This window comes from Oryctolagus cuniculus, chromosome 1 (genome assembly GCF_051225735.1).
Source record: "Oryctolagus cuniculus isolate XC-2025 breed Fujian yellow rabbit chromosome 1, ASM5122573v1, whole genome shotgun sequence".
In the NCBI taxonomy this organism is placed as follows: domain Eukaryota; kingdom Metazoa; phylum Chordata; class Mammalia; order Lagomorpha; family Leporidae; genus Oryctolagus; species Oryctolagus cuniculus.
Genome location: NC_142867.1, coordinates 95,100,663 through 95,115,629, shown reverse-complemented (window position 1 = coordinate 95,115,629; position 14,967 = coordinate 95,100,663). Strand labels below are relative to the sequence as shown.

Below are 14,967 nucleotides of genomic sequence, written 5' to 3'. Positions count from 1 at the left end.
GTGTCCCAGGGCTTAACCCTTGAATTTCTACTCTGTTTTATCCACACTAACCTACTTGTTCATATCTACTCTCCTAGCTTTACATACCTCCTATAATTTACTATTTCCTTTCTGTATACTTTACTCCTGGCACTTCAGACTCATATATCCAGCTGTCTTCTCAACTTTGTGATTAACATATATAACATTTCCTATTTAACACAACCCAAAACTGAAAGCTTCAAATTCTATTCTTAATATGCTCATCTTAGAGGTCTCCTCTGTCTCAGTTAATGGTCATTTGATCCTTCCAGTAACTCAAACCAAAAGACTTATAAGTAGCCTTGACTCTTCAAACTCTATTACACCATGTATAAACAACACCTATTGTTTCTACTGCAAAACATACCCAGAATCAAACCATTTCTCACCCCCTCACTGTTGTAATCCTAGCCCAAACCATCCTTTTTCTCTTACCTAGATTAATACAATACTTTGTAACTCCTTCTACCTTGCCCCTATAGTCTACTTCAACCAAGAAACCAGAGTAATCCCACTAAAACTAAGTCTAAATATTTTCATTCAAATGCCTACAAAAGTAAATTCTCAGGTAAAGCTAAAATCCTTTAACTGGATTTTAAGACCCACTCTAATTCCTCTTTCTTCTGTCATCTCATCTCCACAACACCAATACTCACTCTTCTCCAGGTTAAGTGACCTGATAACCCTCAAGGTCATCAGGCATGATCTCCTCCTAGGATCTTTACCTAGAAAACTCTCCCACCAGATATTTGACACAAGTTCATGACCTCCATAACAGCATGAATTTTTGTCTGTTTTTGTTATCTCTCTGTTGATCCTCTACACATAGGAGAGTGCTGCTTATCAATTACCCAATAATCACTTCTTCATGAGTATCTTTTATTTAAATGGTGTCTGCAGAATAAATTACCTTTCCTCTCCTTTATCTGCTTACTAAAATCAACCTAAATACAATCTCATCTGTAAAATCATGTCTATTATCTCAAATTATACTCCTTACTTGTAATCATAACAAGAATTGATCTGTATATTTATATAGAAAAATTTAAAAATTAGTTATTGAGAGTATGAATATCATTCAAAGAAACTGTTAAAATTATCATTTATTCAAATGAAGGGGAAAAAAGATTGTTTCAATTAAAATATAGAGTTGCAACACACTCTTCTCTAATCATATGGTACAGTAATAAGAGATGTTTTTAAAAAAGGACTTAAATTTTTTAAGTTGTTAAAAATCTTAGTCTATTACAGGTCTTCAAAGAAGGAGGTACCTTTCTCTGAAGGGAGGAGAGAACCTCCACTTTGACTATGACCTTGTCTAAACAAGATAAGAGTCGGTGAACTCAAAAGGCTTCCATAGTCTTGGAAACTCATGACTGGTGCATAGGGAGATTACTGATGCCATAAACAGGAGTGTCAATTTGTAAAGTCAACAACAGGAGTCACTGTGCACTTACTCCTCATGTAGGATCTCTGTCCTTAATGTGCTGTACATTGAGACTTAATGCTATAACGAGTACTCAAACAGTATATTTCACTTTGTGTTTCTATGGGGGTGCAAACTGTTGAAATCTTTACTTAATGTATACTAAACTGATCTTCTGTAAAAAAAAAAAAAAAGAAATTATCAATTCCCAACTTGACTCTCACTGGGATTAAACATGACAATAGGTCTGATCTGATTTCATCATCATTTAAAAAATCATCTATTATTTTTCACTTTATGTTTCTGTGTGGAGCAAACTGTTGAAATCTTTACTTAACGTATGCTAAACTGATCTTCTGTAGATAAAGAGAATCGAAAATGAATCTTGATGTGAATGGAAGGGGAGAGAGAGTGGGAAAGGGGAGGGTTGCGGGTGGGAGGGACGTTATGGGGAGGAAGCCATTGTAATCCATAAGCCGTACTTTGGAAATTTATATTCATTAAATAAAAGTTAAAAAAAATAAAAAAAAAACTTAGTCTATTTTTTTTTACTTTAGGCTACCCTATGATATGCTAGTATATTAAAGACATAAAATTTTAAAGTATAGTTGTCTCTGTGGTACGTAATTAAGAACATAATCCTCACCCTAAAATTCTATACTCAACTATCATACAAAAATAAGAAAATAAAGATATTTTCCAAACATAAGACAGACATTCATTACCATAACTAAGGTAACATTATAAATAACACAAAAGAAAAGTTGTGAAAATCAACAAATTCAAAAATAAATTTCTTTTTCATTTTCACATTAAATATTAAACTTACTTTTTTCATACTGCTATCTGACCAACCTTCCATCCACAACACCTGGCACTTCTTATGCAAAGCTGGATTACTCTCACAATTTATTATGAAGTTTAAATTTGCAGAATCCATTATTAAGACAATATGCAAGTTTTGCTGAATTCCTAAAAAATACATAAAAATATTATAATCTTGGAAAATTATTTAAGAAATGATAACAGATTAGTTATCCCACCACCATCTCCCTTAAGACCTTATATTCTTGGTTTATAAATGTTTAACAAGATATTATCACATCCTAGATTTCTACACTATTATAACTGCTTCTCTGTTAATAAAAGATTATTCCATTTTTTTAAAACTACAAAATTCAGCACAATCTAGTTTAATTGTTTTGTAAGATAACATTTATTCTAATTTTGACACATGAAAATAAAGGAAGTAAAGTAAATATTCCAAAGGTCATTACTACTCTTTCATCATCTCTCTTTGCTGAAATCTTGTTAAGCTGTTTTTATTATAGCTAGCCTGTAAGTCATTTATATATTACTTCCTAAAACTGCAAAAAGAAAAAGAAAAAGAATAACAATTACCAATTGAACACATTATGTATGGTATCTACAATCTAATGAGAAAAGGCAAATTAAATGTATTTACTTCATATAAATCAAGGTTTGAACTGACTAATGAATTCTTTGTTACTTACTATATGTGAAGTAATTGAAAACTGGTCCAAAGAAACCATCCTGTGAAGCTTGATCTTTCAGAGGCAACAGCAAAGGCTCCAATTCTTCAAGTGTATAGAGTCCAGGAACTTCACCTACAGAAAACCATTCAATTTCTTTTTAAATTTTGGTTACATTACACTAATTCAAAACATAATTTAAACAAGCAATGCTTTTCAATTTATATATACACATATATATTTATAAATACATGGGTTTTTTAATATTATATAATCAGCTCTTACTCGACCTTTCTAAAAATACACAAACCCTACTACCTTGAGCTGATTCCAAATCTATGTCTTTACAGGCTTCATTCAATAAAACTGAAACACCTAACTAAGCAAGCTATTGAAAAGGTTCATATTGTAGCCATCTATGTGCCTTTATAGGTTCTGTTCCCGCCATGCCCCCTAGGATCTATCTTCATAAATGTGACATAATTTTGTCTGTTCCTAGATTTTAAAACTCAGAGGTCTCATCTATCTCTTGCCTTTCCAATAAGTTACAATTTACCCTAAAAGACTCTACTTTGCCAGTTTCCATGTCTAGGAGCCCTTCTTAAATGACCATACACTAACTAAAGCATTCTCTTTTCATTCATTATACCACCACACCTACCACGTTACTTAATGGTGAATTAACTATTTCCCTCGCCTGCCCAATTAGACTTTGAATTCCCAAAGGACAAATATTTCATAATGCTCAACATTAAACCCTAGGGAATCTTACCTGAGTATCTGGAATATAAACATGCATTAGCTAAATAGATGAATAAATGAACAAATAAACTTCAAGAAGAAATCAGATTTAGTCCACAGCCTGCTTATATGCAACAGAATGATGAAAGGCGAACAAAAGTTGATTGAGACTACAAGCTTTGACAATGGACCTACATGTCTCTTCACTACCACAAATCCAGTATTTAAAACTTGGCCCCATATATAAAATATGTATTTTATTTGTTAAACCAATGTATTTATAATTCAACTGAAACTATAAGTGAAATTTTTTTTTTGCTTCATATCCAAAATATTGCATTCGAGACAGGTTTATTAATAATCTGATCTCGCCGGCGCCACGGCTCAGTAGACTAATCCTCCACCTTGCGGCGCCAGCACACCGGGTTCTAGTCCTGGTCGGGGCACCGGATTCTGTCCCGGTTGCCCCTCTTCCAGGCCAGCTCTCTGCTGTGGCCAGAGAGTGCAGTGGAGGATGGCCCAAGTGCTTGGGCCCTGCACCCGCATGGGAGACCAGGATAAACACCTGGCTCCTGCCTTCGGATAGGTGTGGTGCGCCAGCCGCAGTACGCCGGCCACAGGGGCCATTGGAGGGTGAACCAACGGCAAAGGAAGACCTTTCTCTCTGTCTCTCTCTCGCTGTCCACTCTGCCTGTCCAAAAAAAAAAAGTTTAAAAATAAATAAATAAATAAAAATTAAAAAAAAATAATCTGATCTCTACTTTTCTTTAGGTTTAACTAAGAGACACCAGACCACTCCATCGCCCAAGCTTACACATACTCCAACAGCCACACACACATATATACACGTAAATCTGCTTTATATGTTTTTCTTTAAATTTAAGTCTTTTACTTAAGTCTTTTAGAAACTTTTGATTCCTTAGATTTAACAAAGAATACCAGTTCTACTTATATATTATACACTTTTGGGAATAAGAATTTGAAACACTATGAAGAGATACTTCATACTTTATCTGAAAAGAAATGAACAAATTGTAATTTTACTTGGGATTTTTTTATCTACAATCTTGATAGTAAAGATTAATTTACCTTAAAACAACAATTATTGGATTAATAATTCAATTATTCTCTTTCACAAAAACCAAAAATCAAAAATGAAAAATCATATCCAGTCTATGACTTTACATCAGTCAAATCGAACAAGGTCTCCATCTAGTGACAATTTAAGAAATATGCAGGAATGGATTTCTTAAAAATTGAAAGACTATTTTTAAAAATGGCCACAAGCACTCTAAGTCTGCTCAAGTACTACCATTTTCACTAAATAAATTAATCTACCACCTGTCCGACTAAAAAGTCCTGGTCTTTATTTCTCATATGGACAGTAATGTGTAGATACCATATCTTATAAATTAAATATTTTCTTTAACCACAGCTGTTAAATTCTGACAAAAAGACTATTTCCCTCAGAGTCTCCCATAATACAAAATACTTATTAAAACTGAGTTGAGCATAAGTTTCCCATTACTGTCTTTAAGTCTGCAATAAAAACATCCATTCAATTGGAAAAGAAATACTTTTAAAAAATAAATATTCTTGGCCCAAGTTTAAACTGAACAATGTCATACTAATTCTACTAACAGGGATTACTTATTATAAAGAGATCCTAAAAAACTTCATAATTTTCTAGAAGAAGGAGAAATATATCAAATTTATAGGTATCTTTCTCCAGGAAAAAACCTAAAAGGTCAGGTGAATCCATAAACAACAGGCAAGATCCAAGGTTTCCTGGGGACACAGGCCTAGAAGAAGAATAGGTTAAAACCCAGGAGCAATCATGGCAATGATTCTTAACAGAATCAATTGAGAGCCTTAGTAGCCAATGTAACTTCCACCCCCAATTCAGAGAGCCTGATTTAATAGTATTACCGTGGTGGTGGGAAAGAATTAGTTTTAAATATTTTTAATGCTTCCTTCTAATGCACAACTATAGTTAAAACTGCTGGGCAATAGAAATGGATATAGGGCTCAGTGTAATATCTCAGGGAAAAACAATTCAGTGAGGGAAAATGAAAATAATGATTTCCACATAATAAAAATCTTGAAAAAGTAAAAAGGTAAATTTCTATAACTCACAAAATTCCATAAGTTTAAATGCTCACATATTAGCACAAATTTCTAGAAAGTATTTGTTTTAATACATGGTCTTCTTTCAAATGTTATTTTTCTGTTACACAGAAAATAATTTCTATTTTAAAACATGATTATTACAAATAATAAACAGTAGTTGATCTGTTCTAATTAACTAAAGTAGAATGTACATTTTTTCAGATTAATTAATACAGATAAATACCAGATATGATGTATAAAATATGGGCACTAATATGTATAATTTTATAAAATATCACACATCTGAAATATATATGAAATATCTAGGCATTCACATATCTACACTAAGGCTATACTATAATTATTCAATTATTTCACTATTGATGGATGTCCAATAAAATTATGATTACAACTTATATTTTCTTAAATTCTTTTATTCCTATGCATTAACTTCCTAATAATAATAGAATACTATGTCAAAGGAAATGGCATATTTTGGGGTAAGTATTGATTGATGATTTTCCCACATATAATAATACATAATAGTACAGCAAAAGTGTGTGGGAGGACCAAGTTTTCTGTATATTTATCAATATTCAATGCTAACAATTTTTATTTAATTTTCAATCATAGTTTTAAAAAAATGGAATCTCTCAATTCTTCTGCCATGTGTATGTCTATCTATGCCGGGGCCAGCACTGTGGCATTGTGGGCTAAGCCTCCACCTGAGGCAACTGGCATCCCATAAGGGATCCGGTTCAAGTCCTGGCTGCTTCTCTTCTGATCCAGCTCTCCGATATGGCCTGGGAGGGCAGTTGAGGATGGTCCAAGAGCTTGGGCCCCTGCACCCATGTGAGAGATCTGGAAGAAACTCCTGGCTTGGGACTGGCCCAACTTCAGCCATTGCTTGATGGGGAGGGGGATGAATCAGCAGGTGGAAGACCTTCTGCCTATAACTCTGCCTCCAGCGCTGTGGTGTAGCAGGTAAAGCCACCACCTGCAATGCCAGCATCCCATATGGGCACCGGTTAATATCCCGGCTGCTCCACGTCTGATCCAGCTCTCTGCTATGGCCTGGGAAAGCAGCAGCAGATTGTGCAGGTCCTTGGGCCAATGTACCCATGTGGGAGACCTGAAGGAAGCTCCTGGCTCCTGGCTTCAGATTGGCACAGCTCCAGCCATTGTGGACATCAGGGGAATGAACCATTGAATGGAAGACCTCCCTCTCTCTCTGCCTCTCCTTCTCTCTCTGTGTAACTCTGACTTTCAAGTAAAATAAATAAATCTTTAAAAAATAAAATAAGATAAATAAATAAAAATCTTTAAAACGTATGTCACCTTAGAACTATGCCAGAAGTTCCATGAGACACAGGTAAATTTTACAAGACAACTTTATTTAAATAATTTTTGTATTATTAATTTTATTTTCTTTGAATAGAAACCACCAATTTACCTGAAGATAAAAGGCTATTAATCATCTCCAAAAATGTAGGATGTACAAACTGGTAATCCTCAAGAAGTAAAACTACTTGTTGTGCTTCAATTCCTGCAAGATGTAGCACCTGCAAAATAAGAAAATATTTTTAATACATTTAAATATTTTTGGAAAAGATAAACATTATCATTCTCTATGTAAAGTATGTCACTCTTACATTTTCTTATATATTTATTTGCATTTGATTAATATAAAGTTTGGAAAGCAAAGTACAACGTGAGAATAAATGTTATATGAGGAAAAATTTAATCATCTTACTAAGACACTAAGCCAAATGCTAGAGGATCACTTTATTATATACCTACATATTTCTTTTATAAATTCCATTCTTTTGTAAATTGTTCATATCCATCTAACATCTCTTAATCTGGCATACTGGTGACCTAGGTATACTAACAGCAATCTCTTTCCTATACACAGATAAAAATATCATTTTCAATAAAGGCAATATTCTATATTAGATCCTTAGAGGTCATAAAAGTCATTTAGAATAACAAATCTGAATTTAAAAAGTAAAGCAAAAAATTATGAACAACTCACATGTTTGAGGTCATTTTTGAACTGCTTAAGTTCATATCCTCTGGAAATCTTTGGAGAAAACAGCACTGCTCCATGCATATGACTGACTAAAGAAGTGATGGTCCGGCGACCTACACCACTGCGTCCTGCTAACAGAAGCGATCCTCCAGGGAAACTCAGCACTCTATCAATCCTAGACATATACTCCAGAACTTCTTGAAAAAGTAAAATATCTAAATTCTGGTTATCTCTTCCATAATGAATAAGGCCCTTTTAAAAAATCACAGAAATATTTTACAATTAATATAAACCATAACTGTATACTTAAAGCATTACATATTGGTCTAGATAAAAATCTTCTATTCTGATAGTCAAGAAAGGCAGTAAAGTGACTACATGTCATACTATCTAGTAATACAACTTTAGAGAACACTCTACAGAAAAACTAATGATGTCAAAAAAGTTCAAAGATCCAGAAGACTCAGTTATTCTTGAATATTCATACAACTAGAGAAAAGGAGTATGATGAGGTAGCAGATTAATAACAAAAATCCTAAAAACTTCAAATTTAATCAGCTATTACAAATCAGTGTGTATAGAACAAAAAGCAATCCCTGAACACTAGAGATCTAGCACCTAAAAAAATCTTCTGTGAACGCTCGTTCATCTATACTGCACAGGAATGAATCAAAAGCCCATATAGGTACCATGTACCGCCAAGAACTGCATGAAACAATATAGAAAAAAAAAAGACAGTTAATTTTCAATATTTCCAAACTTTGTAACATCCATTTTGGACAAGTGAATCAGAAAAAAAAAAAACTTTTCCTGATATAAAATACACACTAAATTTCATGATGAATATTAATTTTTTGTTTTTTGGACAGGCAGAGTGGACAGAGAGAGAGAGAGAGACAGAGAGAAAGGTCTTCCTTTTGCCGTTGGTTCACCCTCCAATGGCCGCCACGGCCAGCGTGCTGCGGCCGGCGCACCGCAATGATCTGATGGCAGGAGCCAGGTGCTTCTCCTGGTCTCCCATGGGGTGCAGGGCCCAAGCACTTGGGCCATCCTCCACTGCACTCCCTGGCCACAGCAGAGAGCTGGCCTGGAAGAGGAGCAACCGGGACAGAATCCGGCGCCCCGACCGGGACTAGAACCCGGTGTGCTGGCGCCGGAAGGCGGAGGATTAGCCTAGTGAGCCATGGCGCCGGCCGATGAATATTAGTTTTTGAAGCATATATAATACCATTTCTTCTTCTTTATTATAAACGAACTTGAAAGAAAGGAAATAGGAAGATCGCTAAGACAGTGCTACTCAAAGATGCAGACCAGCAGCATCAATGTAATCTGGGAGCCTGTTGGAAATTCAGCTTCTCAGGGTCTCATCTGGTAAATCTAAGTCTCTAGAGATAAGACCCATAATCTACAAATTTCCTGTTTCTCCAAGTGATTCTAATAAACTTTAGGAGCCGCTGGCCTACCATGACTATTATACCTCATCAATATTTCCAACAGAAACACCTTCTTCCAATATATATCTTAGTAATTATATGTATGAGTACATGTACATCTAGTTACATCTGCCACAATGGACTCAATACCAAATGCAGAAACTAACTTTGTCTATTTTGTGAGCTTTCACCTTTGTGACCTCAAAATGTCTGCAATAAACATTTTTTTTTTTTTTTGACAGGCAGAGTGGATAGTGAGAGAGACAGAGAGAAAGGTCTTCCTTTGCCGTTGGTTCACCCTCCAGTGGTCACCACGGCTGGCGGGCTGGCACACTGCAGCCGGCGCACCACGCTAATCCAAAGGCAGGAGCCAGGTGCTTCTCCTGGTCTCCCATGGGGTGCAGGGCCCAAGCACTTGGGCCATCCTCCACTGCACTCCCTGGCCACAGCAGAGAGCTGGCCTGGAAGAGGGGCAACCGGGACAGAATCCGGCGCCCCGACCGGGACTAGAACCCGGTGTACCGGTGCCGCTAGGTGGAGGATTAGCCTAGTGAGCCACGGTGCCGGCCTGCAATAAACATTTTATAAATAATCACAAGCAAATCTCAACTCAAATCCATATACCTTTTTAATAACTTCTTTAAGATCTGTGGAGTTTAGTTTTCCAAGTGGTTTCCCATGGGGAGGTAATGGTTGTCCTGGAGCTGCCCTTGCTCCTGAATTATGTCGTGCTCCCCATGTAACATAGAAACTATCTGTAAAAATTTAAGATATTTTTGTTTTATAGACGTTTCTTGCAATAATCAGAGAATCAGTAAATGCATTGCTTAGTATATTTTGTCAGTTAAAATAAAGTGATTCCCAGAAAGACAAAAGTAAATTGCTTTAAAGTATACCTAACAAGAGCAGTAAGAACAGTTAATATTTATAGACTAAACTGCAATATCAAACACTGCCAAAGAACTGGCCGATGGTATCCCCATTCTTCTTTGAATTCAGTAATCTTAATTTTAGTTGAAACAGAGAAAAGACACAGAGATATCTTCCATTCACTGGTCACTCCCCAAACAGATAGGACTGAAAATAAGCCAAAGCCAAGAGACTGGAACTCTGTGTGGGCCACTCACGTATGATCAGGGACTCAGGTACTTCATCCATTATCTGCTGCATTTCAGGGTAAACAATAGCAAGAAGCTAGATAATCAGAAGCAGAGCCAGAACTCGAACCCAGGTACTTCAATATGGGACACAGCTATCCAAAGCAGCATCTTAACCCTTGTGCCAAAGGCCTGTCTTATCCCTAATCATATTGCTTCCCCATCCCACCTATCTTTCTTCCCAAATAAGCTGGCTACTTTCAAAACATCCACCTACTTTCAGTTTGCCTCATTTTACTACTTCTCCAGAATCTCCACATAAAATTTGTAAATTTAAAATAACTTGCCTAAAATTGAGAAATGAAACAATTTCAGAACTCTTCTTGAGGAAAAATAATAGACATTGATACCAGCAAGAGCTCATGGCCCTTTCGGGAGTGAACCAGCAGATGAAGATATCTTTCCATCCCTCCACCCATCTCTCTTGTCTGTCTTTCTGTCTGTCGCTCTCTCTCCCAGCCACCTGCCCTGTCATCCTGCTTTTCAAATGAATAAAACATATTTTAAAAATTAAATAAATTTTAATTACAAGACAAAAATTCCCCTAAACTTGACTTACTTTTATCTATAACAGTGTTCCTATTACCATACAAGGAAAGACCTATCCACCATTCTATTGAACCTTTCTGAAGATCATTCCATCAAGGGTCCTCCTTGTCATACTTTCTGCTCTACTCTATCTTAAAGTAACTACCAACTTACCTTTGCCAGATGCTAACTATTTAATGTTCCTCTTTCCTCCACCCATCACACTTCTTGCATTATTTTCTACATATGAAAACTACTATACTAAAACTCATATTTGTAAACAACAATGCAACCCTAATCTCCTAACTAAAATTTTCTTTGTAGTCATTTTTCCAACATGATCTTAGTACATTCCATCTTTTTCCTTGTATCTACATGTTCATTCTCATCAAGTCACAAAGCACTCATCCAAGATACAAATTTATTGTTTTCTTAATTCTAAACAGTCCCCTCACATTTTAAAATTGTTTTATGTGGAATAAATTATGAACTATTTATATATATTACGGAGTACTTAGTACTTCTGTCTAGGCAATTCTCCCAAAAACTAGTCTTATTTTTAATTGCTTAACGGACATATAATTCATGTACGCATTTACTCAACACTTAACTATCCGTGTATACATTTTACCTTTTTCTTGAAAAAGGAGTAAATAAGATAGACACCATTCCTATTATCATACATGGTAAGTTCCTTGTAAATCTTTTAAAAAGGACTCAAGAACCTTACATTCAAATATGTGTATAAGACTGACTCACAAATATCTCAACATCTCTTCATTTCTTGCACAGAGTACAGCAGGAGCCTCCTACTGTTAGTCCCTGCTGTAAGTCTCTAGCCCCTCAAGTATATCCTCACTGCTACTGCTACTGGAGTAACACATCTAAAAGCTAAATCATGTTGCCACACCATTCTACCTCTCCAATTGCACACACAGCTTCCCACCTCCTACCTGTTAAAGAAAACAAAAACCAACAACAGCAAAAAAAACACTGAAGGCATGCTACAATCTGACTCCACTGATTGCCTGACTCTTCTTCTCTCTCCCTCTACTATACACTGGCTTTCTTAAGCCTTTGTTTATCTAAGATGTCTTGTCTTGGATGTCTTTCCCTTCTTCCTTACTCAATATATTCATCGATGGGGCCAGTCTTGTGGCATGGAGGTTTAAGTCACTTCCAGGAATGCCCATATCCCATGGTAGAGCACCTGTTTTGAGTCTCAGCTAATGTATTTCTTTTTTTTTTTTTTTTTTTTTTTTTTTTTTTTAACAGGCAGAGTGGACAGTGAGAGAGAGAGACAGAGAGAAAGGTCTTCCTTTGCAGTTGGTTCACCCTCCAATGGCCGCTGTGACCGGCGCACCGTGCTGATCCGATGGCAGGAGCCAGGTGCTTCTCCTGGTCTCCCATGGGATGCAGGGCCCAAGCACTTGGGCCATCCTCCACTGCACTCCCGGGCCACAGCAGAGAGCTGGCCTGGAAGAGGGGCAACCGGGACAGAATCTGGCGCCCCGACCGGGACTAGAACCCGGTGTGCCGGTGCCGCAAGGTGGAGGATTAGCCTAGTGAGCCACGGCGCCGGCCTCAGCTAATCTATTTCTAACACATCTGCAAAAGCACAGAAGGTAGTCCAAGTACTTGGGCTCCAGCCACCCACATGAGAATCCCAGATGAAGTTCTAGGCTCCTGGCTTCAGCCTGGCCCAGTCCTGACACCATTGCAGTCATTTTGGGAGTAATCCAGCAGATGAGAAATCTTTTTCTTTTTTTGTACCTCCCTCTTTCTCTCTGTCACTAAGCCTTTTAAATAAATGAAATATTTTAAAACCAATATACATATATATATATTTATATATATTCATCCTTTAAAACCCAGCTTAGTCTCTTATAATTGCTAAAAGAAATTAAAAACATAGGTACAAATCTAAATGAAGATTTGTACTAACACACACATACACACAAAAAAACCTGTTTTGTAGCAGCTTTACTCCCAATAGCCAAAAATGGAAAACAAACTGGATGTCCTTGAATAAATGAGTGACTATAGAAATGGGGGTGCAAGTGTATCCATACAATAGAATACCTACTGATCAATAAAGAATAATCTAACTGTAGAGAATTCAGACACTCAAAAAGGTGTCAATGCTATCTAATGATCAAAGAATTTGCCACTTTCTCTGCAAGAAATACTACTAACTCAATTTTCAGATTACAAGGCATCACACTAAATCATGAAAGCTTCAGTCCACAGTGATTTAAACTCACTCGAAATCAAGCCAATTCGATTAGCCTTCTCTCAGCATTTCACATGCCTTACATTCTCTGAAATCATTTGCTGATTGTAAATGTCAGGCAATATCTAGAAGATTTCTCTGTCAACATCAATATCCTTCTAACCTTCAAGATTCCTTTTCATTTATGAAATTATGGCCCTAAGATCAACATCAAAGCTAGAAATGTATAATACATAGAATATGTTGCATAAAATATTTTTGAAGGCCACTTTATTCTAAGAAAGAATAAACATATTTTGAAACCTGAAGGCAGTTTTACTAGGAAAAATTTCTATATCATACTTTTCATCAGATGTGTTCTCATCACGATGATTTTCATATTACATATGTTTACTTCCACAGCATTTTTAAAAATGCAGATTTGCTAGCAACTAATAATAGCTGCAGATACAAGACAGCTGCTTTAAAAATATTATACTTTGTTTAACTATAGATAAAGCTGGTGATAAGAATATGTAAGAAGTTCTGTACTAAGGACATTATGGGTAGTAACTGGAAACACCCTGGTCATTACTCTTAAGCCAATGGTCATTATAATTAAACCTCTGTTATCTAAATGATTTTTAAGTATCATGTGCATATAGTTGTTAAATATAAAAAGTACCTTTATTAGTGGAAATCATAAATAAAAAATTATTTTACACCACAAATCTACAACAATATGGCCTGAAGCTACTTTCTCTAAGAAAAAAATTACTGTCACTATATTTCTTATGGAATATTATTATTGAAATATAGTATAAAAGACTGAACAATGAAAAATAACATTAAAATAATCCAAAGTTTTGTTTAGATAGATGAAATTACACTATACAGTTAAGAAATCATTTTTAAAGTTTTCATAACAATTATATATTTATATAAATTCAATCATATTACCTGCCATATTGTCTAGTACATCTGAGCCCCAATCTCCTTGAAACACAGATGTTAAAATGCCGTCAAACAAATGCAGTTCCTTTGCACCAACAATTTTGTCACGGAATAAACGTCGTGCTTCATATGCTACAATTTCTAACACATAATCTAGTGGGTGGTTTGAAGATCCTGAAAAAGGTAAAATACTCTTTAATTGTAGTATGACTCAAATGATTTTCAAATGATTGTTTAACATACTAGAAAGAAAGGGTGGATTCTACATACCATAGTTTTGGCATCAGATAGAAGAAAAGGGAGAAAAAGTTAAAATTTGTTTTGTTAATGAGTTGGCACATATTTGTGTTATTTAAAAGGTTACGTTAAACATTACAATATCTTCTTGATCAATAAAAATATCAATTTCAATTCTAAAACAGTGATAACTAGAGGCTAGGAAGGGTGGGGAGGTCTGATATCTGATAACGGGTTCCAAAATGGACTTGAGTGAAGATAATATGTTTTGCTGTTCCACAAAACAAGAAGGTATCTACAGCCCATAATAAAGAAAAAGAAAGGGCTAATTGCCTAGTATAATGTTGTTTATGCTAAGTATATCTACTGAAATATTGTACTGTACCCCAGAAAATGCATAACTTCATGTTAATTAAAAAATTTAAAAATTAATTTAAAAAATTAAAATTAAAAATATATCTCAATTCTAAAACACATATTAAATATGCTTTGGCTACAAAGAATGAGGACTTCATTTTCCCAGTATCTAGTTTTAACAGTGATAATCATAAATAGTTTAGAATAAATAGAATACTATCATTTTAATATTTATATTTAAATTTTATATAATTTTAATTTTTAAAA

General features: G+C 35.3%; 1 protein-coding gene across 8 annotated transcripts in view; it reads right to left on the bottom strand.

Annotated features, from left to right (window-relative positions):
• Window positions 1-14,967, bottom strand: part of DYNC2H1 (dynein cytoplasmic 2 heavy chain 1) — a 365,259-nt gene that overhangs the window by 241,047 nt on the left and 109,245 nt on the right. For 6 of the 8 annotated variants that reach the window (XR_016219689.1, XR_016219704.1, XM_051820199.3 and 3 more), the window contains 6 exons: window positions 14,113-14,280; window positions 9,880-10,010; window positions 7,826-8,074; window positions 7,244-7,352; window positions 2,962-3,075; window positions 2,277-2,419 (listed from right to left, as the gene is read on the bottom strand). Coding sequence is in view for 6 of the 8 variants with exons in the window: in XM_051820199.3 (XP_051676159.3) it covers window positions 2,277-2,419; window positions 2,962-3,075; window positions 7,244-7,352; window positions 7,826-8,074; window positions 9,880-10,010; window positions 14,113-14,280 (914 nt within the window). In the remaining 2 variants the exon portion in view is untranslated. The remainder of the gene's footprint in view (window positions 1-2,276; window positions 2,420-2,961; window positions 3,076-7,243; window positions 7,353-7,825; window positions 8,075-9,879; window positions 10,011-14,112; window positions 14,281-14,967) is intronic. The other 2 variants (XM_051820207.3, XM_089312267.1) reach the window with 1 other exon arrangement.